The 27,105-nt window shown below is 46.5% G+C and overlaps 1 protein-coding gene across 1 annotated transcript in view; it reads left to right on the forward strand.

The window, feature by feature from the left end:
• LOC144098831 (protein Wnt-5b-like) overlaps nucleotides 1–27,105 on the forward strand; it is an 80,813-nt gene that overhangs the window by 5,097 nt on the left and 48,611 nt on the right. The window contains exon 2 of the mRNA XM_077631727.1: nucleotides 7,796–7,988. Coding sequence (XP_077487853.1) covers nucleotides 7,796–7,988 — 193 coding nt within the window. The remainder of the gene's footprint in view (nucleotides 1–7,795; nucleotides 7,989–27,105) is intronic.

Below are 27,105 nucleotides of genomic sequence, written 5' to 3' on the forward strand. Positions count from 1 at the left end.
GAAACCAAGCATTCCAGCAGCGACACCCCTGCCTGCCCCATAATTTTTCCCCAGATGCCGAGCGTCGCTCATTGGGTACACAAACTGCACAATAAAGTGATCAAAACAGTAAAATCGTGTGAAGCACGCATTTGTTTTAGTAATATTTCAATGTCAAAACCCAATACGTTTGAAGAGTAATTTTTATGTCCCGCACAATGTGAGCTGAAACTAGTTTGCTCGTACAGTTTTTACACCTAGTTTCGGTGCACAAAAAGCCACACAAAGAATACGTAGAAATCAGTCTTCTGTTAATTATGTGCGCTATATGGAGCGCAGGTGCAAGAGAGCAGGTTGCCTGCCATCCAAAGGAAAAAAATAAAGATATCTGCGCAGAAGAATAAAACGTTATTAAAGTGTTGTTGTTACGAAATAAGCGGACCAACACCCCACGCTTGCAGTTAAGTTACCTAAGTATACACACAGCTACAGTATACTTTTCATGTCATCATATGTGACCCGGAACTAGAAATGACAACAAACAGTGTTGTTGCTCACTTGTGCTACCTTCTTTTTTTTTCTTGCAAAATACTTTCCATATACTCCTGCCTTCCAGTCGCGTGGTCTATTTATTTATAAATATAAAAAAAAAACAAGAATGATTAGGCAACGTGCGCAGATTTTAAAGCCTTGCATGTCTTTGCCAACGCTATCGATGTCGATGCGTATTTTCGTTACTTCTAGTGCAGCCAGCATCAGCGAAACAAAAAAAAAATGACTCAATTACGATAATAAATGGCATGGAACAAAACAAGAAAAAGTTCAATTAAAAATTTTGAAATTTCAAAAAGTAACAGCTAGCTTTCATAACCGACGCACGTGAGTTGAATGAATACATTTGCTGTCATTTGTTTGAAAACGTTGGAAATCATTTTTGGTGACATTTGTATAACTTTAATAATACAACCATGATTTTTTTCTTTATTGATAATACTATCATGATCGATCTGACAAACGAAAGGATGAAATATATGCAGGGAGAGACATACACTTTTTTGTTCGAAGAGGTATTGATGTTATTTCCGGATGTAGCGCTTTGCGGACTAGTGGCGACTAAGCAAACTTTGCCCTTCTTAAAGAGTGTTTTAGGAATTACGCTTTCAGATTTACGTTAACTGCTTTAGAAAGCACGCTAAACGCCCACTTCATAAATCAAGCTCTAAGTTAGCTCATCAAAACAGAGAACTTGGTGAGTTGGATAGGGTTCTTGATAATATGGTAAGCGGAATCTTCGCGAAGGCACCTGAGAAAGTAGAGGATGCGTCTTTGCTTAACTAGTTCATTAGAAACCGGAAATTATGGTTTATGGGGTTTGGTTTGGTTTATAGGGGTTTAACGTCCCAAAGCAACTCAGGCTATGAGAGACGCCGTAGTGCATGAAGGGCTCCGGAAATTTCGACCACCTGGGGTTCTTTAACGTGCACCGACATCGCACATTACACAAGCCTCTAGAATTTCGCCTCCATCGAAATTCGACCGCCGCGGCCGGGATCGAACCCGCGTCTTTCGGGTCAGCAGCCGAGCGCCATGACCACTCGGCCACCGCGGCGGCACAAGAACCGAAAATAAAAAAAAAATATGTACACTATGACAACAGCAGAAACCACGCAAGCCCAAAGAACCTAGATGGTGTTGTACAAAACCAATGTGGTGTTGGAATAATAACATAATATACTGCAGATTTATGGCATACCGAATTGCATATGTGAGAATGCGATTCCCGGCAGCATGGGAGAAGCATATCGGACTAAACTACTGACAACAGCTTCTATAACAAACAAACAAACAAACAAACAAACAAACACACAAACAAAAATAAAAATAAAGGCAGCAAGATAAATCCAGGATAACAGGATTTACACCTTTTTGGCTTGTTTTTGTTTTAAGCGTGTTTAGTCATCCCGTTTTTTTTTTTCGTGCCATTTCTTGTTCGTAAAATGTAGTCATGAAGGTTACCTAATGGCAGCGTTCAATGGACAAGATTGTGTTAGCCTGTCTCAGTCGGGAGGAATATTCTTTGGCTATCCTTTCCATAACTGATTTTTCTTACTCTTTCCTCTTGTTCAGCACCATGCTTGTTAACAAAGCCGGCAACATGCAAGCCGACTATATGCAGAAAAAGGAAGCCATGTTTTCATAGACGCGACAGTGCTGTGTAGAAGATTGATAACGTAAACGTGACGAAATATTTGCAATATATTGGAAAAACGATTGAATTCGGTAAAGTTTTTTTGGTGAAACCAGCTATTTGTAGAGTGCGGAAATAATGAGCAAAATAACCGGGCATTTTATGTCCAGCACAAAAATTAGTGGCTATAGTAGACTGCCAGGGAAGGTTAGGAACTGCGCAAAAAGACTTTGACAGAGGGTAAAGAAACGAATACGACATCATGTACTAGTCCTTTTGCCTCCTCCTCCTCCTATCCTACTCACTTTGCGCAATTTCCAACCTTCCTCGAAAACGAACCAAATAGCTCGCAATAACGTTCTTATAATGTAGATTGTCGCTTGCCGCAGGAAGTGACCCGAAAAAGCACAAATCACTGAGCTTTCTTTTGAATAATCCGATTTGTACTCGAATTAGAGCTTAAAAAATGGTCACCTGGCTTTTAACCGCCTGAATTCTGATTAAAAATAACACCCGAAAGTGAAGGCCTCTACACAGTATAAATTTGTTATTTGTGGACGCACGCGCACTGAATAATCACGAAAGTGAACAAGATTAACGGCTTTGCACTGAGCTTCTTATTGCCATTTTATCATCACATTTAATAGGAATCGTTGCAGAGCTCTCGAATAATTAATTAAATGTTGTAATAGCGAAGCGGGAAACCATACAGGCCGTTCCAATAATCAGTCACGGTAGATTACGAAGAAGTTGCCACTAACGGGGAAGCGACGTTTTGCGCACAAAGTACTACCAAACGCTTTAAAATTTAGGTGACATCTTATATTTTGCAAAAGTTGTTTCCTCAATGCAATCTCAGTTTGCCGGTGCTACTGAGAAACTATAGCCAGTGACTGACATCCTTTGCTAGTTATACCAGCTGTGACGTAAGAGGTGGCAACTAGAAATGTAAAAAAAGGCCGAACAATAATTTAGGGGAGGACTTTGTGCAGTCGAGGTTGCAGGGATTCTTTTGCTTGGACAATTGCGATTTTTCAAAGCTGTATGGCTCTCCAGAAAAGGCATGCTTCACAGATCACTCGGCGATTATTTGCAGCGAAGTGGATATGACCGAACGTGGGTGGAGGGCCATGCACTATAAGCAATCACGATAATGAACGAGGTAAACGGCTTTCCACTGAGCCTGAGTTGCTATTTAATGTGCAGCATAACTCGCGGCAAGATATGACGAACTAAACTTGCAGCATAATTTTTTTATCTCAGAGACGAGACTATTGCGTACATTTGCATATTCTATTTTAAATCAACACCGCGACGAACTAACACAGTGGCGAAAGAAAGAGTGACAAACCAGAAAAAAAACTCAGATTGACAAAAATTGTGGATGGGCAATATTTCGAATAAGAATCGATTATAGCTTGCTTATTATTCTTATTTGATCCGAAAACTTAAAGCCTGCGATGTATTTCGAATATTCGAAACGATAAAAATGTTCGGCGCAGATGGAGGATCCGGAAGTTCTTACAAAACCATTAGCTGTCTCATTCGTCAGCAAGGCTTGACGATGTTCAACGGCAGCGACACAGCAACACAATGGCTCCGTATAACGTCTGGTCAGTAAAGTACTTTACATCACGTTTTATTTTTGCAGGACGTGATATTCATATGGCAGTGTGATATTTCGTTTTCCTTTTTTTTCTCTCTGAATAGGACTGCATTTATCATTATCGTTGAAATATTTTTTCCGCATTGCATCAAGGCCTTTTGCGAATATAGAACGAAAGTCATTGTGTTTTCCTGACCACGGATTTTGTGCAGGCTTGCGATCTTACTGATCCAAACCATGCCTTTTTTTTATGGCTTACTGATCCATACTTGCACAATATTACATTTTCCAACGTGTGAAAATCAAACTGCTATCGGGAAGAAATGCTTCTACCCTTCAATATTAGACATTAGATTGAATATTCGAAGAAAATTATTTGTATTTTATAAGTTCGACTACCGTAACACCCGTAAAAAAAATCAGTATAAAGTGACAATCGAACGAATAAAGTGACCAAGACAGCTTTTTCAGGTCGAAGGGCAGTGGCCAAAAAATAAATAAATAAAAACGTGCAAACCAGGAGATAACCAGGACAAGCCAAGAAGCCGAAACAATGCAAGTTTTTGCGTCGCGTATTTGCCTGTGTCATTTCTATGTGTTTTTTTTTTCGGCATGCTGTTGCAACAGCCCATGGTTAGCTCTTCTAATGCGGAAAAAATGTGTTACTGCCGCCTACGCTTACCAACGACATGCCCATTTGTCACGTACTGTAACAGATGTCGGAGAAACTGCAGCGCGTGTTAGGCCTACCTATACTCTGAATCGATTCACAGCAGCTGGCTTCGCTCTTCTTGTCACGCTTCACCCGTCACCGGATAAATCTGTGCTAGCGCTTGAGACCTTACTGCGGTGCGTCGCGCATTCATGCTTGCGATTCGAATGTCCTGCCTTAATTTCATCTTATTTAATCTAATACAATATTTATTATTAATATGTATAGTTATATGTTTAATCTAATCTTACATATATACCTTCAGGGCCCTTTCAGCATTAGCAAAAAGAGTAGAAAATGGAAAAGAAAAAAATAACGAGCAACACATGGTGAAAAAGGAGTGGTTTAGTTAAATGGTTATTTTAAAGCCCTTGGAGTGAGGTGTACGAGGGCGTAGGTAATTTCACGTTATTCATCACACGCTCATGGCGGAAACATCGCCAAGCTCTTTGGAGAGATAATGAAAATAAAACACATAATTAAAAAAAGGACAGAGCCACTAAAGCATGCACATAGAAAGTTGCGAAGCCATGTCTGATCACTATAGCGGTTCATTGCAAATAATGCTTACCCGTATTGGCGCCTTTAATCAAGCGCTCAAAAAAGAAGCAGAGCTCTGTCTCATTTCTTTTTTAATTCAGTTGCCACACGTTAATAGGTGAGGAATAACGAAGTTCTTTGCTGATATATGTAGACCGTAGTGATCCAACTTATTTTCGTTTAGAGTATATATAGATTGCATTTCAAAGAATGTGATACCACAAAGCATAACTATGCAGACTGCGGAGATGTAGATGACTGCCTGCGTCGGTAGTCCACAATTTTGCGTTCAATCAGTAAATCAATGGAAATTTGTCCAACGGCCTAGACTGAGTTCATCTGGAAATTTTTTACAATAATTGCCTCATTATTTTTTTTTCTTCCATCCGCAGTGTAGGAGAACAATGTTCCCGTTTAGAGGTTTTACTCTCCTTATTTCCATCATTTAGACTCCAGTGCTGAAACAAATGAACCACTTTCTCAGGGCCTTCCTAGCGATCCATGAAGGTCCTCCTTACCTGGCATATCTGAAATGTGTTGAGTGACGAAAAGGCAGCTGCGGGATTAAGCGTTGACTTGTGGCTTTACGAGGTTAGACGTCCCAAAGCGTCTCAGTCTATGAGAGATGCCAAAGTGAAGGGCTCCGGATAATTTCGACCACCTGGACTTCTTTAACGTGCACTGACATCGCACAGTACACGGGCCTCTAGAATTTCGCCTCCATCGAAATTCGAGCGGCGTGGCCGGGATCCAAACCGCGTCTTTCTGGTCAGCAGTCGAGCGCCATAACCACCGAGCCACCGCAGCGGCTGGATTAAGTGTTTAATCAAGGTATACTCTCTATTCTTTCCTGGCCTGTAGCAAGCAACATGCGTTTATATTGTAATCTGGTATTGCTAGTAAGTGCAGTACTGAATGAGCCCTTACCGCATTTATGGAGAAAAAAATAATGCCATGCAGTTCTTGCTGCAGAATAAGAGCTTGATGTATTATATTAATAAGTAAGCTATTAGTAATCATGATATTATTAAGATATAAGTAAGCTATTAAGATATTAGAAAGCCTGAGGTACTGTCGCAGAAAATAGCGTTATCTACTTCGCTTAATTGCTCCCACTTCAGCCTCGACCTTCGTTGTGGCTGCTTACCTGTGATCTTATAGTTCTAGAAAGTGAGCTCATACGGCTACTATAGTCAGTTAAGCTTACTAAGCCAAGCCTACTTAACAATAATTACAGAGAAGAAATGGATGTGATTGAACTAGTTGATGTAGTGTCAGAAGGATAATATTTTGTACGTAATGTTGTGATCCAATTTATTTTTGAAATTGAAATTGTTTATTTGCTATCTTATGAAATAAAGCAAAAATTAGATTGGAGGACTCCAGAAAAAAAAAAGCTGTCCTTGTACAGCTCGGCGGCTCTACAATTCCTTATAGGTCTAAACTAGATCTACAATCTCTTATTAATAGGCGAATGGGGGAACTTTTCAATGAAACACCGTACTCACTTTTTTAAAAGTAGAATCTGTTTTTGTTTTGGATGGTATATAGGTGTCACTACATACCACATTCCCTTCAGTTCCTGTTTATTCATCCTTGAGATGAATGGAGGAATTAGTTTAACGCAAATGAAAGAAGTACTGAATGACTGCAGATCGCTTTCAGAACGCCACCTCCAAATCATTTCCAGCAAAAAGAAATTCCTCCTTCCCGCAGAAAACGCACAGAAGAACAATTCACTGGCAATGGAAGCTAGCTCTGAGTATTCTTGAATATCGGTTTCCGAGGCCCCTTGCGAGAGGGTGAAACATAATGATATATTCTGAAGCGAACCTGCCAACGTAAATATTTTTATGGGATAGCTTCCTAAAAACTTCTTGAATTCAATTTCAACTTCGAATCTTCATCGCGTCAGAAAGCTGAAAAAAACCAAAAGGTCCTCCTAAAATCTACGCGGTCGACGACAAATTTCAGCAGGCAGCAACGGCACTTTAAAAAATTAAATAAGTTGAATTCCTCACCTGGGTTACATGCACAAAGGAATGACACTACATGCACCTGCTAATCACCCGACTTCAGGAGCCGTATCCTATAATTGTTCTTTGTCCATTTCGTCCTTTGTCATTGCTCACTGAGATGCACCCGCGGATTTCAATTTTCTGTGGGAAGCGACCCGACCATTGGGTGGTTGTCGCCCGGTTCTCACCACTGGCTGCCATTTGTTGCATACCGGTGTGGTGCGGTGCATCGCAGTGCTCTGTCAGCAACAGGCGACTGGAACTCACCACTCACTCGCCAGGAAAAATGTTTGTATACAAACATATATGTCAAACTGTAGGCGAATACAACTCAAGAACGAAGCGGCTTTTCCCCGTCAAAGGACCCCCTTCCAGCCAATGGCGTCGGCCGATTCTCACGACCCTGCTAGCGTGCCAATTCTGGGATGGGACCACCTCCGACCTTGGAGGGAGGGGACTATCCCCTTTCATCTGCCACTTCCTGCATTGTCACGCTAGCAGGCTCATGAGAATCGGCCGACGCCATTGGCTGGAAGGGGGTCCTTTGAAGATGAAAAGCCGCTTCGTTCTAGAGTTGTATCGGACTATGTACATGCTACCGAGGCTGACACTTACATAAAAACATATTGAAAGCATCGAGCTCGTCGTCAATCTTTAGCGAATGGGGCCTTACTGTTTGCTCTTTTTTTTAACCCCTGCTTGCAGTGCAGTGCTTATGAGCGCATTCCCCGTTGCTGTTTCTCTTCCCGCAGGATCCTCTCCCGGCCAAGGCGGTTCGGCGCGTACGAGGCGTGGTGCGGCTGAAGATGTGAGCGACCGCGCCGTTCCGGGCGCCACGGCCGCCGTGGCGTTCGCGCCCGTGGAGACGATGGTACGCGCGGGCCTGGTCCTGTTGCTCGCCCTAGCGGGGCTGCCGCCCGCCGCCATGGCACTGGGCACCTGGATGTGAGTCGTCACTGGATGCACGCTTTTCTCATACGTTGGCCTGGACAGCTTTATCCGTTGCGTACGAACGAACAGAATTATGTCACAGCTTCCGTAGTTCGTTAAGACGACGCCGGTGATGAGGAACATATCGAGTAAAAGTAAAGAAGGAACCGCTGGAAGGACAGAATGAGTAAGGCTCAGAGATAGAGAGCTTCCCGCATTTTTCTCTTTGGTACAGCCAACTGGATAATAATAATAATAATAATAATAATAATAATAATAATAATAATAATAATAATAATAATAATAATAATAATAATAATAATAATAATAATAATAATAATAATAATAATAATAATAATAATAATAATAATAATAATAATAATAATAATAACGACTTATGTAGCCCTAGCTGTAGCGCTGGCGAGTTTATGGCAATTAATCCATAAATATATTCTTATACTTCCTTTGTGTCAATAGTGATATATTTTAACACCTCCTACGCAACAGCAAGGAACATGGAAGGCATAAGCCTAGCGTGGTTTCTCAAACAAACAAGAATTGACAAAGGAAAACGAAGTCCATTGAAATTGGGAGCAAAGTACATAGCAGTAAGCTTTGCCAGCAGCAAAACTTTCCAACTCATTTCATGATCGGTAATATTGAACTTCTCTTCGTCTTATCCCGTTACTTACAACATCTTCCCCGTTCGAAAATTTCATCAGCTCAATTACTAAGCGATAACACTGCCCGCACGCCAATAGCACTGCGCTCAACCTTGAAGGACTTGAGAATGAATACCTGAGTCACGATTTGTTCGATACATGAGCCGGCAGGCCATCCGCAGCAAAGCTGGTCGTGACGGCATGCCTTTTCGTTTCGCAATTCCATGGAATAAAATGATTTCATTCCAATTACTGGCAAGAATAGGACCCAATATTTAACAGAGCTGAACTAGCTTGTCATGACCAGCTAGGTGTGGCTTGATAGGGTCCCTTTGTGAAGCTGCTCTTCCGACAGACTTTGGTCTGCTCACTTAAATGCAGACATTATCAGCTCGAAACCTCAGCGAAAGCACACAGAAAAGCTAGAGGGGTGCATTGAATGGTGCTTCCGTCAACGATGAGAAAAATGCAAGCTTACGTACCCTAAATATAATATAGTGATACTCTATACCCAAAGCTTCTAATAAGTAGGGCGCTAAAAAAAAACAACCTAAAATTGAAGCAGAAAAAGAAAACATATGCCAAAAAAATTAAGGCGACTTGAGTTGCTTTTTACTGCCTATACACACTATGAAGTAGTATTAATAACCAAAAATTCGTAAAATCTACCTGTTCTTACTTCTAGTAAGAAATTCAATAAAACTGCACGATTCGCAATAGTTGTCGAGGACGGAGAACTTATGTTCCTAAAAGTTCCTGGAAGCTGCTTGTGTCATCCGCGAGGATTGCCCTGCACTTTAAAAAACTTCTTTCCAGTTCATACCAGGTTAGTGGTGGTATGTTTGCGTTCTTGGGGTCTTAGCTCGTTAGTTACGAATGTGTGCAATTTATGGCCGCATACCGCACGTTTGATCTGCAAAACAGATGCAATAGCTATTTGTGTTTTTCTCGGCCAGTTGTTGCAATATTTAGCAGCCGTACCTCCGTTTCCTTCCAGCATGCAAAGCTCCGCTTAATCATCTTTGAGTGCCTTAGAGGATGCATTTAATGAGATCTTTACTTTTTCCAGCTTTTTAACTCTTAACATATAGGTAAAGAGTAATTTGGATTGATGTATGACAGGAGTCGTTCCACATCAACAAGTTTTTCTTAAGGCTTTATGCCAATGAAATGGCAGTATTTCCTTAAAACCGCCAGAGGGCAAGCAACCCGCTAAATTCTTAACGGAATAATGGCGCAGATCAAGTGACAGGACAGCAGGAGAGTACAAACACACACAAGCGCCACACTCTCCTGCTGTACTCTCCTGCTGTCCTGTCACTTGATCTGCGCCATTATTCCGTTAAGCATGTCTGACCAACTTGCCCAATCCTTTACGCCGCTAAATTCCGCATCCAGCATTTTTAGACAAATGCTTAAGGTCCAGGCCCTATACTAATAAAGCACAGACACTGGAAAGTCCTGCGCCATAGCCATCCTGTTCGTTTTTTAGTTCATTTTTCTCCTGCGTCGAAGCAAAGACACTCGCTGCTCATCGACACCGAACATAGCCAATAGTCCTCGAGAGCAGTCAATAACGTTACATCAACAAAAGGCCCTCCGTGCTTTTTCTTCACGGACTTGTCCCCCCGACACTTGAGGGGTCCCAGGCGGCACCGCGGGGTCTGTCATCACCGACGTCACCGGGCGTGCCGTGGCGCCAGGAAGATGCATGACTTCGCGTTAACAAAGGACCTGGGGGAAACGCCGATGAAGGCGGCAGCTGCAGGTACACCACAACGACGCGTTTTTTTTCTCCCTTTCTTTTCTTGCGCGCTTGTTCGCCACCGCAAGCAGCGACAACCGGAGCGGCACAGCCCCGGCCTCCACTCGTACAAAACGGGCGCGGAAGCCGAAAGGCGTCCCGTTTGATGTCTCCGCGGCTCTTAAACAGGAGGAAAGAGAGATTCCGACACGACCTTGCATGTAACGCGCACCGCCCCGCAGTCTAGACTACGGCGGCTGCCATGGGGGTTTGGAGGGTGCATGCGCCACGCACCAAACAGCGGCAGTCGACGCGGGCCATCGACGAGACGAAAAAATGGGCGGCTTCGATGGAGAGAGAAGTTGAGCGGGAGGGGGGGGGGGGGTGGCATCCATAAAGCAGCGACTCCATTGCCCCGGCTGCCGACAAAAAGGGAGCCTTCGTCACTACCGGCGAGAAGCACCTGAGTGGTCAGGGCGGAAAGAAGGCTGCCAGTAGAACGAAGAGGTCCGTGCACAAGGACCGAAAGGAACGAGGAGGAGAAGGAGGCCGGGGGCTCTCTCGTTTTCATACACTCGTTCCATCAACGTCCGAGCGAGCGGCACCTTCGGGTCGGTCGGCGTCACTCTTCTCAGTCCGGGCACTTTTCTTTATTCTTTGCGACTTTGTGATGCTATGTGGCCTCCTGCACGTAGATCCTGGGGTAGGGGACCAGTGGTGTATAGACGTGCCAGGCCTCGTGCACTGCGACAAGTAAAGCAGGGGACCGCTCGCGTCGTGGAAGGACGACTCCTCATACGTCGCACCATAGTGCGGTGTGTAGTTTACGAGCTATAGCAGAGCAGCGGCAAGCAGTCTGCGCGCCGATAACCGCCGTCGGCAAGACACACTTACGACTGAATGACTCCTGAATGGTCGCACCAGACGGCACTTGGCGAGAGAGTGCGGGCCACCACAGACCTCCTCCCCGTTCTCCTCGCGTGTGGATAAGGGCTACCACCCGGTTTATTCGCAGGGGGGGCATGTGGCTGCGGGCTGTAAAATGGTGCGCGGAGTGCCCGAATATAGCCGCCGAGCTATGCGCGACGGAGCTGAGAACCTGGGGTTCGTAGACTTTTCGTGTGCCACGAAGATTAACAGTGCTTCGCCCGGACCCCTCAAAATAAACGGCTACAGCCATGTGCCTGCCACTCGGAAAAGGTCATCTCGACGGCTTTCCCGTACAAGTCATTTTTCACTCCGGGGTTATACCACCCTAAAAGCCAGCTACAACGCGCCTTCGGCACGCTGCGCACTGGCCGAACAAAGATACTTTGCGCATGCGTTGTATCGCGTTGCAAACAAGGTTTTGCTTTGTAGCATTTATCCGTGTAGAGTTGTATCATTGCACTGTAAGAGCGAAGCTGAACTGTGCTAGGAGTAGTGTTATAACGTACTCTTAAGACACTATAAGGCACTATGAGACACGCCACGTTTCCAATGTACCGCGTACGCTTGCAGACATAACGCCGGGCATCGCGTGTTTAATCGTCTCAGCCCCATATAGCCCACCCGAGCTGCTCGGTTCTTGCATTCACAATCAGCATATCGCTTGATTCCTTCCTTTTTAACGCCCGATTGTAATGAGATGTCTACGTGAAAGAGAGCTGCTGTATACAATGCGACGCTCCTCCCTTTAAACGAGTAAATCAGGCCCATCCATCTCGAAGACATTTTGCCAACCCAATACACCGCACCATAAATATCGCACGTGAACCCTCCTGTGGGCGCCGGTTTCGAGCTCTTTCCGACCACGATGCGATCCACAAGGCGCATGCAAAAGTGATCAGGAGACAAAAGATCGAGCCGTGCGCGTGTCCGCTGTGGCCTCACGCTCCTTTACCTACACACACACACGAACACTTCCTGGTAAAGAAAGCACAGCGCTCACACGCCCTTGCTACAACAGCAGCCGCAGCTACGTGCGTGCCTGTATGCATGCGAGAGCATCGCCACCGCAGACCCCCCCTTTCTTTCAGTCGCCGAGCGGGTCCACCCGGCGAGGTGCGATGACAAATGACGGGTGCAGGCAGGTGGCATGCTGCACGCCATCGGGGACGAGCATTAGGGGCGCCCCTGCTAGCACCAATCGATGCCTCCTGGGCGGTGCTGAGGCACGCGATGCTCGCGCCCCAAACGGGCTTCGACTGCTGCTGCTTCGCCGAAGAGGGGTCATCAGTGCAACGGGTTGGGTGGGGGTCAAGGGTCCACGAGCGGGCGCGTATGTTCGTCCAAGTCATGCATAGTATGGACGCCTTCTCGTAACACCCTCTCTCCCTCTCCCATTGTCCGCACTTCGCACGTGCATTGCGCTACCTCCTCCTCCTCCTCCTTCCCACTTACTTTTCTCCTTTACCGTCTACCCACATGTCGTATTCACGTATGTAGAGCGCTACGCCGGTGTGTGGCCCAGAACCCGTCATTATACGGCTGTGTGGCCGGACGCAGGGCAGCATCGACCATTCTTTTTTTTTATATGGTTGTTTCGCACCCAAGCGAGATCCCACGTTTGTTCGCGTGAACTTGCTGGGGGTCAGTAGTGCGAAGCATTCCGAGGGTTTCGAGATTTTTTTTTTCTAACCTCTTTGCGCTTGACCTCGCGACTGCTATCTGTAAACTATGCACCGTTTCCTTTCATGCCGCTCGTGAATGGTTGGTTGTGTCTAGCCTGGGTACTATGTCTCACGTAGTTCTTATGTGGGTTGTTATATTTTCCCTTTTGTCTTGGCGCGATGCTGTTCAGAGGCAGGCTTGCCAGACAGCTTATCTAAGCGGTAACTGACAGTATAATGGGCGGCGAGGGCAGGGCATTTTATGGTCTTTACAACTCCCGCTTTCCCATAGTGACTGCAGTACTAGGTGCACAATCCTACTTTTCTTGTTTTTTTTTGTCGCCGTCATTTTAAGTTGAGCTGTTAAGAAAAAAAAATAACCCTAAAGCTTTTAAACGGGCTCTTTGAATGGTCGTGATTCGTTCTGGATCGGTATTCACTATTTTTCCGTAGAGCGCGGCGGCTGCGTTTTTATGGAGGAAAAACGCTAAGGCGCCCGTGTGATGTGCGATGTCAGTGCACGTTAAAGCTCCCCAGGTGGTCGAAATTATTCCGGAGCCCTCCACTACGGCACCTCTCTCTTCCTTTCTTCTTTCACTCCCTCCTTTACCCTTCCCTTACGGCGCGGTTCAGGTGTCCAACGATATATGAGACAGATACTGCGCCATTTCCTTTCCCCCCAAAACCAATTATTATTATTATTATTATTATTATTATTATTATTATTATTATTATTATTATTATTATTATTATTATTATTATTATTATTATTATTATTATTATTATTATTATTATTATTATTTTCCGTAGCACTTCATTTGTCTTCAAATGTTGCACGAATATTGCGTGTTTTCAAATGGCCGTAATAACTGCTGTAGACAGATGCGTCGCTCTATAACAAGTCAAGGCAACAGCTGAAAAAATCAATTCACCCGCTTCTTCATGTCAACCAAACCATAATATGTGAAAACTGGCGAAATCGTGATATTCTGTCCCTTGCGATAGCATCCCATTTCCTCAAGCAGCATGTCCAGCAAACGTATATGGTTCAAATATGGGTTTGACGAAAGGTCGGAGCATACGCATTTGTATACTGTGAACGGAAATCTTCCAAATGATTTAGTGCGTCTTTACTCGTACCATGAGAGCAAAAAGGCTCACAGATGCATCCGAGCAAACTGAGGTGATGTGTTTGAAAGGCCTGCTTTGTAAAACTGTCGCAGAGAAAATTTAATAGAGAGCCGCCGCGGTGGCTGAGTGGTTATGGCGCTCGGCAGCCGGCCGCGAAAGACGCGGGTTCGATCCCGGCCGCGGCGGTCGAATTTCGATGGAGGCGAAATTCTAGAGGCCCGTGTGTTGTGCGATGTCAGTGCACGTAAAAAAAACCCCAGGTGGTCGAAATTTCCGGAGCCCTTCACTGCGGCGTCCCTCATAGCCTGAGTCGCTTTGGGACGTTAAACCCCCGTAAACTAAACCAAAATTTAGTAGAGAACGGCCACGAACCACTTCAAGCCCTCAGTGCAAATAGAAATGCTGTAAGTTGAGCACGAGTATCACCAAATTTACAGAAAGGTGGAATAGCGCTTAGAGTGCAATTTTCTGAGAGGAGTGTCGACTAAAAGTTTCCAAAGGCAGCTCTCAGGCTAAGCACGTTGCATATGAACTTCTAATAGAATGAGACGAAGGAAAAGAGTTCTTGTAACAAAAAAATAAAACCTTTGCGTATGACAATTGCATATGATTCACAAAATTTGAATAAAATAAAGTATGCTGCAAAGCTACTCATCGATTATACCGCGCGAAAGGCTTAGACATCCACACGCTGCTACCCAAGCGCCTCACGGAGGGGGGGGGGGGGGGGGCATTGCGAGTGTGGGAGGTATATGCCATTGCACCGGAGGAATGCCAGGGCCTAACCGTTCAGCTTTCCCTGACATGGAAACGCGCGGGTAACCATAACTAACAACAGGGGTGCACACTTTTTTTTTGTCTTTCGTCCCATTCTTCTTGAACCTTGCCCCGAGCAGTCCTCCCCAAGCAATACGTTCCCGGCACACTCTCACTCGGGCACGCAGGGAAGGTTGGGGGGAGGGTTCAAGTCGTAATTTTCTCATCGGACAGGATCGGTGATTATAATTAGGGTCCCCAGCAGAGAGGCGGTGGCGGCGGCTTCTCCTGCTGCATCAAGCAGGCTAGGAGAAAAGACGGCATCCATAGCCAAAGCCATCGCCGCAGCCGATGCTGCTGCCTTCGCGGCAAGCGGGCATGCCCGCTGCTGGCTGGCGTTGCTGCAAGACGGCTCGGTTGGTTGTCGAGGGAGGATCGCGGGCTGCCTTCAGCCACTTCGGGACGCGCGCGCACGCAAAGTTTGCCGCTCGCGCTCGCTTGGAAGCTGCAGGCGTCGCGCTGCGTCCCTCCTCCCCCCCCCCCCCCCCCCCCCGCTTCCACTTTGCCCCCTCGGGCCCTTTTTTGATTTACGACTCGAGGCAGCAATGTTTGTTTCTTCTCGAAGGAGCGTTGGAGCAGCCATTTGGAAGGACCTGCTCCTTGCCACGAGGGCCGCTTGCATGCATGCTGCTTCGCGCGCCACCTTCGGCTGCATTCCGAGGTGCAACGCCATTCAGGCACCACTACTGCGTCGTCGTCTGCACGCCGTTGCTGGCTTCGCAGACGACCGCGAAAGAAAAAAACGGAATAAAAAAGGAGAATATTCCAGCGAAATACTCCGGCAAAAAAGGTGTACAGGAAAAACAAGAGGGAAAGCCGCGGGCTAACACTCTTCTCGCACCTTTGTGAGGGACGCGGAGAGTGTAACGAACAGGGTGTTTATACGGGCTCTCTCCTTCCGTTTCTTCTTTTTACTCCCTCTGTTTTTTTTTTTTCTTTCGCGTTTAAATATGTAGACGCGAGCGCGCGCGACTGCCTGACTGCTTCTACCACCGGTTGTTGCCAACGAAGATGTCGACAGTGGCTCGGCCGGTCGGTGGTGGTGGTGGTATGTGGCGGCTGTATATCGGCGCCGTGTGCGTTTATATATGACGACCGGCGCGCTGGTGAAGAACGGCGCAAATTCAATATTTCTGCTGCGGACGTTAAATGCTTTCCGAGGAAGGAGGAAACATTGGCCCGAGTGCTGTTCGTTTTCAGCGGCTGCACAGTCGACATTGGCGGGCGGTGCTTTCGTGGTTAAAAGAAAAGAAGAAAAAAAAAGGAGAAATGAATCATCCTAGAGGTCAACGGCACATGCAGTATAGCTATATAGTATCTGTCGCGACACTGTCCCAGCAGACTGGTGCGAATAATTCGCGCTAGCGCCAAATATTCTGCGCAGCTTGCATGAGCCCACTATAACCACGAAAGCTGAGGCATAGATGGTGCATGACAAATGGAGGTCAACGAACGTGATTACTTGTATTCGAGGATGCTGCATGCTTCTCCAGACCTTGAAACAAAAAGATGCGACAGAAGTCGCTTAAACCCATGCTGGGTCGGGAACCATAAAACATGGCCTCTTGTTCGCCTGCGGCTGTTCAACTTCAACTTTCCTCAAGGTAAAAAAAGAACAGAAAAAAGTGGGGATGATAATTCAGGGCACGCGCCGTAATTGTTCTGCACTCTAAAGGAGGCCACGGCTGAATGTTTTTATTATTTATTTTTGTTCTTCGGCGTGTCAACGCGCTTTCGGCAGTAGGATCATCGCTCGCAGGTTTGGGATTCAGAAGTACAATCTGTGCTCTTCATCGCGCATGATCGGAGAAGGTCGATAGCCAACATCGATAAGCCGAGCAATCGCATTGCCCCAAGGGTCGTCGGACGCGACGTCGTCGACACAGTTTTACGGGCTGGGGAAGTTTGAAACAGAAAGAGCGTCGGACCAGACAGCGTGCCTTCTCGTCGCCAGTGGTCCCGCTGGGGTTGTCTATCGAGGGAGAGGGGATAACTAGGGCGACAGTTGCCCCGTCGACGCTCCGCTATAGATTGCTATTCGCTGTTTCTGAAACGACATTTTCACGTGTTTTAAGTGGATATTATGTGTGCATCCTTGAGGTTCTACAGAAAAGCCTGGCCCTATTACCCATCGTGACTTCATTTCATTTCAAGCAAGTTTAACAGCAAGCACCTGTGATGAATCGGTTTCTTGTAATGAACCTGTACCCGCACTGGACACGAGGAGATTAAAGCACAGACTCGATGAACTGATTTCCGATATATTTAATTAAGTCACCTGGCTCGATGGTCGCTTACGAGACTGCTGACGTTAGGCTCGTCGTCACTGGATCTGCGTTGCGCTGTGTAGCAAGAGCTCAATGAGCACCTGGAGCTAGGCTAGGACTTCCTTGCGGCTGCGTTTCTTTCGTCTTCGACGGGTTCTTGTGGCCGAGTTGCCAGGCGTGGAGACGCGCTGGAGGAGGCCTATCTCGACTGACGGCTAGACCTCGTACACCGAGGCATTAGCTGCTCACATGTAATTGGCGCCAGAAAGACGCGGACACAGAAAGGTAAACGACAGGGCACGCGCTATGTAATGGCACAGCCCGTTTTGTGCCTTTCTCTCTGACCGTCTCTTCCGCTACAAACCGACTCTTTCCCCAACCCAAATGTGTACTCGCACATATTTATTACAACCTCCAGCCCTAACTGCCGCTTCTGCGGTGCAAAAGCTACTTTAGACCACATAATCTGGGACTGTAAAGCACATCCCCATTCCCCCAGATCTCATGGCTGCTCCCTCACCTGACGCGTGGCTTTCAGGAAAGGTCAGCGACGACCGAGGCACTCAAGTCAAGGCTGTCGAATGGGGCCTGTGCGGTACGAGACCTACATGGTCTGGACCTCACTTACTGACCACGAATCTACACTTTCTTTCAATAAAGTTTTTACTCACTCACTCACTCACTCACTCCGCTGGCCTCCTCCCGTTCCTCGCGTCGGCTTCCTATTTAAAACCTTGGTTTCTTCGCGTTCGGTGTGCCCGCCGCCTTTTACGGTAGTTGTGGTATAGCTTCGGTACTTCCTTTGCAACCTCGGCAATATATCCAAACTCTATTTGAAGTAAGCCGTACCTCGGTTCAAGTGCTCGAAACCGACAGGGTGAATTTATTTAGCTTAACTGTACAGAATGCATGAAGAGAAGTGCTGTACACAGATCAGTCGTCAATAAGGTTTGCTGACCCTTGCACTGGTTCCTGACTTCGCTCGTCATGAAATACTTGTTTATTATTCATATTTTTTTACCTGTCACAGCTGAAGCAGTGGCTATGAGGCATGGCGTAGAGTAGGGCCTGGTATTAATTTCCTACCACTTCGGGTTCTCTAACATACGCCGAAGCCTTAGAGCACGAACAATCATGCACTCTTACTGTCATAAAAATTTCGTGTCCTCGTTAAAACAGCGGCATAGCATGAAGTTGCATGTTCGATCTCCGGCCACAGTGGTCGGATTTCGGTGAAGGCGAATATGCAAGGTCCTTTGTGTACACTGATGATGTTTGCCTTATTATCAAAATACTCACGCACTGCTCCATTTTTCTGCTTATGCACAGGTGCTCGTATACCTTTTTATCTGATGCCGCAGCGTGCGTGGAATTCTTGTTAGCCTGTAACGAGGTTCAACTTTCTCCACACGTTGTATGTGGCAGCGCTGCGGCCTCGCAAGTTCTTCATCTCAGATAATTTTGCATTAATCGCTCAATCTGCTTACCGTGAACAAGCTTGCACAAAAGACGCTTGAACCGCCTGCTATAGCGTTGCTCTTTTCACATCTCACTAAACATAGAGATGTTTTATGGTCCGCACCTTTAGTAGCAGCCACACATTCTGAATTTCTTATGTATATTTTAAACAGTAACTTTAACAGGGGAAGTTACGGACAAGCGACGTATTCTTTGGATGAAGCGAAACACTTTCGCTAGATGCCCGTACTAATTCACTAGTTAACGCGAGACGCAGCGAGTGTCTCCACGTTGTCGTATTCGTGACGGTCGTGTTGTTCCGCTGTGAATTTTAGATAAATCACTAGGTTCAACGGCATATTGGTTGCATGGAAACTGGGAATGGTGCAACAAAACGACAGTGCTTTTTTAAAACGAAGGCCAAACATCTACATTCAAGAAGTTGCTTCTATATCCTCTTATTCTGGGGTGGATTTCTGTGCTTTATATTGTCGAATTTATCAGGCTTCATGACCTCTAATTCAGCAAGGACCTGTAAATCTGCTCAAATGCGGAAGGATCTGCTGTCGATCGACGTTGGGCGGCTCTATTGTCAACTGGAATTTTTTACCTGACAACTCCCTTCTTGCACGATCGGTGCTAGCTACTCTCATGGAATGCGCCCGCGATTTACTCTGGCTCAAGGGGAATCCCGAAAAAGTTTGAGAAGTGGTTAAATATGAGATAAATATTTACCGTTTCCACAGGAGTCACGGAACACCGCTTGTTATAGGAGTGTTAATCACAATATAGCCTCTTTACTGAGTCATATTTAGTACAAGATGTGGGTGTTACCAGTGACTGGGCACTAATTATGCTCGCCCAAGCCCTGAACAAAATAGTTCGGTGGGACAGACCATTTGACTATAAAACTAAACTTTATCTCGAAAAAACGAACTGCACTTGAAAAAAACGAACTTTATTTTACCGGGAAAAACTAAACTTGCGACCCCCTCTCTGTTCCCGTTTGAAAAAAAAAAAAAAAACCGCAGGGAACGGGGCGGTTAACTTCTGAAAAACTGCGTCCCACTCGACGAAAAACAACCAGTTCAGTTTTTATAAATCACAGGGACAACTACAGTCGGCCTTACGTGGAAGCAGCGTCGTTACGGACAAAGTCTGTCCGCTATACATCGTGCCGATTCACGAGCCTTATACTTTTGTCGAGCCCAATGTGGCGTTGGCACAAGACCTACATAGTTTACAAATAAAGCGAAACTATGCACATCCGCGCATGCGCAGTGTCTCCAACATTCACAGCGTGCCACGAGAAGGCCATCAGCCCTGGTTGGGAAGAACCGTAACTGTCCACAGACATCACTGGCGCGCCCCACCCGCGGAGGCCATCCAGGAGCAGATGTCGTCCGCCCTCATCCCTCTCACGTCACGCGGCGGCGGCGGCGTCAGAGTCGACGGCGGTGGCACGGCCGTGCAGAAAGACCGAACAAAAGCGGCAGGGGATCGCGAACGGCGACAACGACGCCTCGGTGCGTGGCTCCACAAAACAGCCCTGACACTGGCGGAAGGGGGGGGGGGGGGGGGTAGTGCCATGATAGACGGAGCCACGGGATTAATACGCCACAGCGCGGGCGTAGTGGCGGCGGTGTTAGCGGTGGCATGCCGTGCGTGTGTACTGGCTTCTTGCCTGCCTGCCTGCCTAGCTGCTTGCCTGTCTGTCTCGCGAGTTCATACGGCACAGGGGTCGACGACATCGCGACCAATTTCTCTCTCCTGCAGCGCTGTTCCTTGCAAGCGTGTGTGTCGCTGAGGCGGCGGAAGCAAGAGCCAGCAACGTCAGTGTTTGCGCGTCGCTGTATACGAGTCACACGCTGAGTGTGGGCGTAGCGCTGGTATATGTACTGTCTCCGCAAGGCTACAGCGTCCTCTCTCTCTCTCGTTCCGTCCCTTCGTCGGTAGTGTAAACTGTGCCCCCGAACACGGTCATTACTCTGCGCAGCGTACGTCGACGGGAGAGTTTATGGGCACGAGAAATTTGTCAGCGATCCTCCTGGCTACCGCGTGGAGGAGCGATCTCTCGTGTATTGTACCCGGCTGCATTTCGGGAGGCGAGCACAGACAGAAGAGTAAAGGGCTGGAAATTATGCAGCCACGGGAACGAGGGTTCGTTCGTCGTAATGTGTGTAGGGAACACGAATACTAGTTTGTCATTCGTTTAATGCATCGCTTAGAAGGCTTAAGCGTTCAATGGTCTCTGACTGTTGGTTCGGCCTCAGGTGTCGGAAGGCCGTAACCCTTACAAAAATGGTCTATAGACTTCTTATAGACTAAGCTGCCTTCCTATATATATTTTGGCCTATTCATAGTCTATAGACTGTCTATAGACAAAAGTCTACTAAAAGTGTATGGCCATAATTGTATAGATTGTCTATATAGACTGCCTATAGGATTTCTTTTGCGTTAGACTAGCTTCTAGTGTTTGTTTATAAAGAGTCCATAGACTTTAAAGACAGAAGTCTATAGACAGTCTATAGACGGTCTAAAAATTTTTGTAAAGGAAGTTTTTTAAGCGCTAGGTACCCAACGCCAAATCGCTATGACTAGGAACTCCTGTGGCAAACTCGCACGCGCACGCATTGGAGATATCTGCCAATATGGCGGACTTCATAAACAACTCCTGGCTTCGTTTCTCTGATAATGTTTCCTCTCTTTTCATTGCGTTCATGTTTATGTTTCTAGTCAAACGAGGCAGCAAGTAAAACAGGCAATCATAAAATGTTTACGCTCCGCGTTTAGTGTGATCGATCTTCAAAAGTTGATGATGATAGTGAATTTTTATGGCACAAGGGTATCTGCGGCCAAAGAGCGCCATGGCACAAGGTATTTTTTGTTTGTCCAAGGTAGCCTCAAAGACCCCATTTCACCCTGATTAGGCCGAGCACTAGGCCAGGGGAAGCGTGTACCCATTGTATCACCGGTGGGTGCACGGGTGCACTCCATGGGGATCGAACCTCGCACCTCCCGCGTGCGAAGCGGATGCTTAACCACTTGGCCACCGCTGCGGTACATATCTCCAAAAGTTGCTTCGCACATGCCACACTCTTCGCACAACCAAGCCTAAGAAAACAGTCAGCCCGCTCGGGTCTCGCGTCACAGCGAGTGAACAAGGCCCTGCGCGCGGGACGCATAATTGGCCCGTGCCAGACTGGTTAGCTCATCCCCGTCCGCACGCCGCGGCCGACCGGAGGTGAGTGATTAAGGCGATACGCTCATCAAATTATATAAACGAGCCTCCGGAAACCGCGAGAGAACAGTGGGCGGCAAGCAAGCAGTTGAGCATTCTTGGCCGCGCAAGAGGAATGGCGACGCGGGCCGAGTCTGCCGCACCACAGCGCCGCTACCATCACCTCCTCTTCCTCCTCTTAACGAGGCGCGCGCATGGCGAAAAAAAGCGCGCATCCGCCCACTTGAGGAGGGAACGGCAAAAGCCAATCTCGTGTGTAACACTTGCACGCGGCGTGACCTCTATATCTGCGTCGGGTCCTTCTCACGCGTGCCTCAAACGAGCCGCGCGCGAGAGACGCGCGGGAGGAAGACCTCTTAACCTCTCGCGTCTTCCACGAGAGGCGCCACTCTTGAACGAATCTTCTCCTCCGCATCGCCTCCTTTGTCTTGGGCCGCGTGCCGCGAGGCAGCGGACGTCCTGTCCCCTTATCTGGAAGGAGCGCCTTGAGAAGTGTGAACACACGCGTTTCGAAATGGTCGCTGCAGTGTCTTTGAAATCATGATGAATGCAGTGTGGGGAGTGCTGACAGATGGCGCTGGGGGAGCGTGCCGTAGTAGGCTCAAGCTACTACGGCACACTCGCTCAGCCTGAGCCTGAGCTAGCTTGAGCCTACTTGAGCTTGAGCTAGCTTCAGCCTACTACGGCTCAGCTTGAACCGTAGACGCCTCAAGCTGGCATCTGCCAGTATGTTTTTGACACGGAAGAGTAAACAGTTCGTAAGCTTTCCTTCAGGTCTCGTGAGGTCAGTTTGTTCTAACCTACTGTTGTCGATTGTAAAATTTCCCAGGATCAAGGTAGTGAAACCATCTGTGTTGAGGTGCTATAATGGTATTTCTCTGCAATACTCTCAGCGTGTCCTATAGAGCACATTTACGGTAGCAAGTAGTATATGCAAGTTCTGAGCAGGCAGTGCTGTGGCATTTGGGCGCGAGTCAATGGGATTTAGGTTATTCGACTAAAACATCCCTATACCCCCTTAATACTCCATAATATCAAACACGCCGCGGCCATTTTGGACCCTGACCAAGCTTACGTTACCATGACATTGAGTCCTTGCAGAGCCGTGCTATTCGTTTCAAATTTTTATACTACTCACCTTTCGCAAGCGTCTCAGCATTATAGAAACGCGCCAAACTGGAACACTTATCACGCCCCCGTAAATTTGCTCGTTTAACGCTTTTCCACAAACTTTATCACCATCCATCCCTTCGTGAAGATTTGTTTCAGTGACCTCATGTCATCTTTCCACGACGTGATCATTCTTTAAGAGTTAAACGCGTACATGCCATTCATCGTCTTACGCCAACTCATTCGTCCCTCGAACTATTTATTATTCAGTGGAATAGTTTGCCATCGGGCGTCGCTACAGAAAGAGACAAAGAAATTCCAAGAACTCATTCGCTGTGATGGAAATGTGTTGTGATTATGATTTTTTTCTGTTTTTCTTCCTTTTCTGTTATCACTTGTGTTCTAATTATTGCTTTTATCATTTCACTTTTCTTTAAATCTAAGGCGTTAATAAGAAAAATTGTATCCCCCCTTGCCCTATGTAATGCCCTCCCAGCGAGGGCCTTTAGGGGTAACGTGAATAAATAAATAAATAAATAAATAAATAAATAAATAAATAAATAAATAAATAAATAAATAAATAAATAAATAAATAAATAAATAAATAAATAAATAAATAAATAAATAAATAAACAGTTAAGTGCAGCGCTCCAGTATACTGTCAGTTATTGAGGGCACAGAAGTACGAAATGAAACCAAATGTAGTTACTATTTGTCTTGTTTACAGATCAGGCACGTATAAAAGCATCCAAAGAGGGGGAGTGATGCGGGGCTGGATGCGAGAGGGCTTTTCCTACGCTCCGAAATTAAGCTAACATGCCCCCCCCCCCCCCCCCCCCATACAAGAAATTACATGGGCCCCTCCTGAAGAAAAATCCAGGCTACGAGCCTGCTACAAATAATTTGCATCAACTTCTTCGGAGCAATTCCCGAGCACAATTCAGTAGCAAAAAAGTATAAGAAGAATACAAGACTGCTGGGGTTATCTTCAGTATACAGTCCTTCACACTCCGTGCACGCGAATGCTTGATATCCTTCATGGCCCAGCTCGCTTCAAAACCGCGGGCCTTTTCATGGCAGCAATTTTATCCATCGATGCCACGCGCACTGATCGCATACTGCGCTGCGCTATAAGGCGCTTATCTGATTCCAGTCGAAGGACGCATGCAGGTTCTGACAGCTAACATGCTTCAACGAAGGCTTCCAGAGATATAGAAACAAGTGGATGTTGTTGAACGCTAACACCGTTGACAATAGCGGCGCTTTTCTGAAGAACCCTGTAAAACCCTGGATAGCCCTAGATAATCTTGGATAACCCTGCGGAACCATCCTGATACAGCTACAAAAAAAATGAAAATAGGCACGCTAATGACATCAAGTCTAGAGCCCATCAATTAGACTTACATTGCAGCGTTGTACAACTTCATTTCGAAAGCCTGAGGAATAAAGACCATATTTAAAAAGATAGCAAAATAATGCCGCCATATTGACGATAGCGGGACGAGACTAAACGTTTCTAGGAAACAAATGGCGCCATAAAACGGTCATTTAATTTAGACTGGTGCGCGTGTTATAGTTTTCACATGATCCCAACTCCAACGTTCTTGGACATAACTTTTAACTGTGAGGCAATCGGGTAATATTCTAAGATACCGTTACGAACATATTGATTGAAAATGGTCTAATCTTCCGATGCGCAGCAAAATCTTGCTTTTAAAGCTCAACCTGCGCTCGCACCAAGTAATTAACACTGTCACATAAAAGCATTAATGCGCATTTTTCAGAGTAAATAGCAGAAAACTACAAGCGTCCCAGGAGGAATCTGCGGTTATATTGATTGTTATGGTGCTACCTTACGATATGTGAAGAAAAGTTCCCTTCATAAGCAACTTCCCGTTGAAAAAACGCGCTTGTCCTTAATTTGTGGGTACGCGTGGTGCGCAGTGAACGTCAACTGATACTCGCTGCGTCCCGAAACAAAGAACTCTCTCGCGGAAAAGCAACAAATATAGAACAGACATACGTGTATCGAGGGTCCTGCGGGGCCGCTGCTTGATGTCCTGTGAGTTTCCAGCCTCCGTAGCTCTCCATCAAAGTCGGGGACGGGGCCCCTCTGTGCGAGCGCTGAAGTAAAGAAAAGCGATGCGCACTGCCCCCTGTCGGGAAAAACGTGTACAGACGCTTGCCGGCCTTGACACCCGCGATCAGACACCTGCGTTACGCCACTGCAGTCGTTTCGTTAGATTCCAAATGCTACGGCATTTCTGCAAGCATACGTCCTCCTGTTTTCTACGTGGCTGTCTATCAGCGCGTCCCGGGTTCCGACGTTGTAAAGAGTACTACGCATGCGCGCAGTTTATGCGGTGGCCATGTTGTATCCGGTCCTCGTCTAGTTGTGGACGGTGGTCTTCTATGCACGCGCACCACATCTCACAACGCTCTCGACAATTTTCTCCTAAAAGGAAAAAAAAAACAACGCATGAACGTCACATGACTTCCTTCGCTGAGAGCAAAAGAAATATGGTCCACTCAGTTTCTTAGCTGGAATTTCAATATTCTTCGGAACAAATCCGTAGTTGCAAATGAAGTATTGTCCATTGTTATCCTGTTCTCATATCTGTCTTCCGAGTTTGGAACATTGTAGTCATTGAGCGCCCACTAAGAACTTCACTTACGTGCAATGTGTGCAGCAGTGGGAGGCGCCGCGAAGGCCGAAGCGACATCGTTGTATTACAGATACCGAGATGGCGCCACGCACTAGCTAAAGTTACACTCACGGTATACAGTGAACATGCTAGTACACATAACCACACGTTCCAAATTCAGTTGTCGCATTGATGCCGATGTGTGCAGAAATCGCCTGGGGAGGAAATCACCAGAAGACTGCGTGGGGAAAAAAAAAAAAGATCAGTATTCCTTTAGAATGTCCTACTGTTTCTTTCCTTCTGCTTGTCACTCACTTTACGACTGGTGCTAACTCATTGAATTCCTGTAACATTGTGAATGTCAAAGATCCCGGAAAAAAATCACGCAGAGTGCACCTAACGTTCAAATGAGTAATCCCGTTTCACCAGCGCATTGCCCAATGTTTGAACGATTTTTTTTCGCATTTATATTTTCCGAGTTCCAAGAGCATGTCCTTGTTAACGCATTAAATTGCGCCAGTTTATGGTAATGGCTTCCTAAATTCAGCCTTGCAATAGCCAACTTGCAGAGACAGATGCACAGAACACGACAGGACAGCGCCTATATACTTCGACTAAATTTTACTGCACGCGCGCATGACATACATACATTACATTGTGCACTCGCAGGTGCCTCGTCATTGACCACAGGTCCCACATCTGCCCCCCCCCCCCCCCTTCCTGGGTGGCATGCGCTTGCACAGATAATCAATTTATTGCCAATGCTATAGACGAGGTGCTGACATACATATCACAGATCGGGCGACATATGTGTGTCAGCACCCCGTGTCCGACGTTGACTATGAAAGCGACTGATTATCTGTGATTCTATTCCTGGTAATTCATATTTCTTTAATTCATTTGACTTTTTCAATTTTTATCTTGACTCAGTCTTCTCACGCCTATTTTTCCCCGCGCAAATACCTCATTGGGATTATCTACTGAACCTTGGCCAATCCCCCTGCGTGGGTACGTGCCATGTGTACTAAGGAGAAGAAGAAGATCTGCGCGAGCGCACGTCACGCAGGAGGGGGGAGGAAGATGTGAGACCTGTGTCAAGGACGAGGGCACTGTGAATGCTCACTGAAATGTATATGTCCCATCACTGCCATCTGCGCGCCCAGTAAAATTTAGTCAAATTCTAGCCGGTGACCTGCCCTTTTCTGTGTAGTGACTGCGTCTGAGAGATAGCTAGAAAAGATTAATTTATGGAGCAGGTCCTTAATACTGCGGCTCTGTAGACCGATTGACCTTACCTCACCTGCACTCCGCTTAATCACGCAAATGTTACCTTGGAAACGCACAGCCTGTACACGCAACGACCCAGTCGCAACTTCCTGCGTCGTTCTGACCAAAAAAGAACAAAATAAGGTAAGCAGGAATACTTCCCTGGTGCCTATAGACAGCGCGACGGCAGCGCAAACAATG

The sequence above is a fragment of the Amblyomma americanum genome, chromosome 7 (genome assembly GCF_052857255.1).
Source record: "Amblyomma americanum isolate KBUSLIRL-KWMA chromosome 7, ASM5285725v1, whole genome shotgun sequence".
Taxonomy (NCBI): domain Eukaryota; kingdom Metazoa; phylum Arthropoda; class Arachnida; order Ixodida; family Ixodidae; genus Amblyomma; species Amblyomma americanum.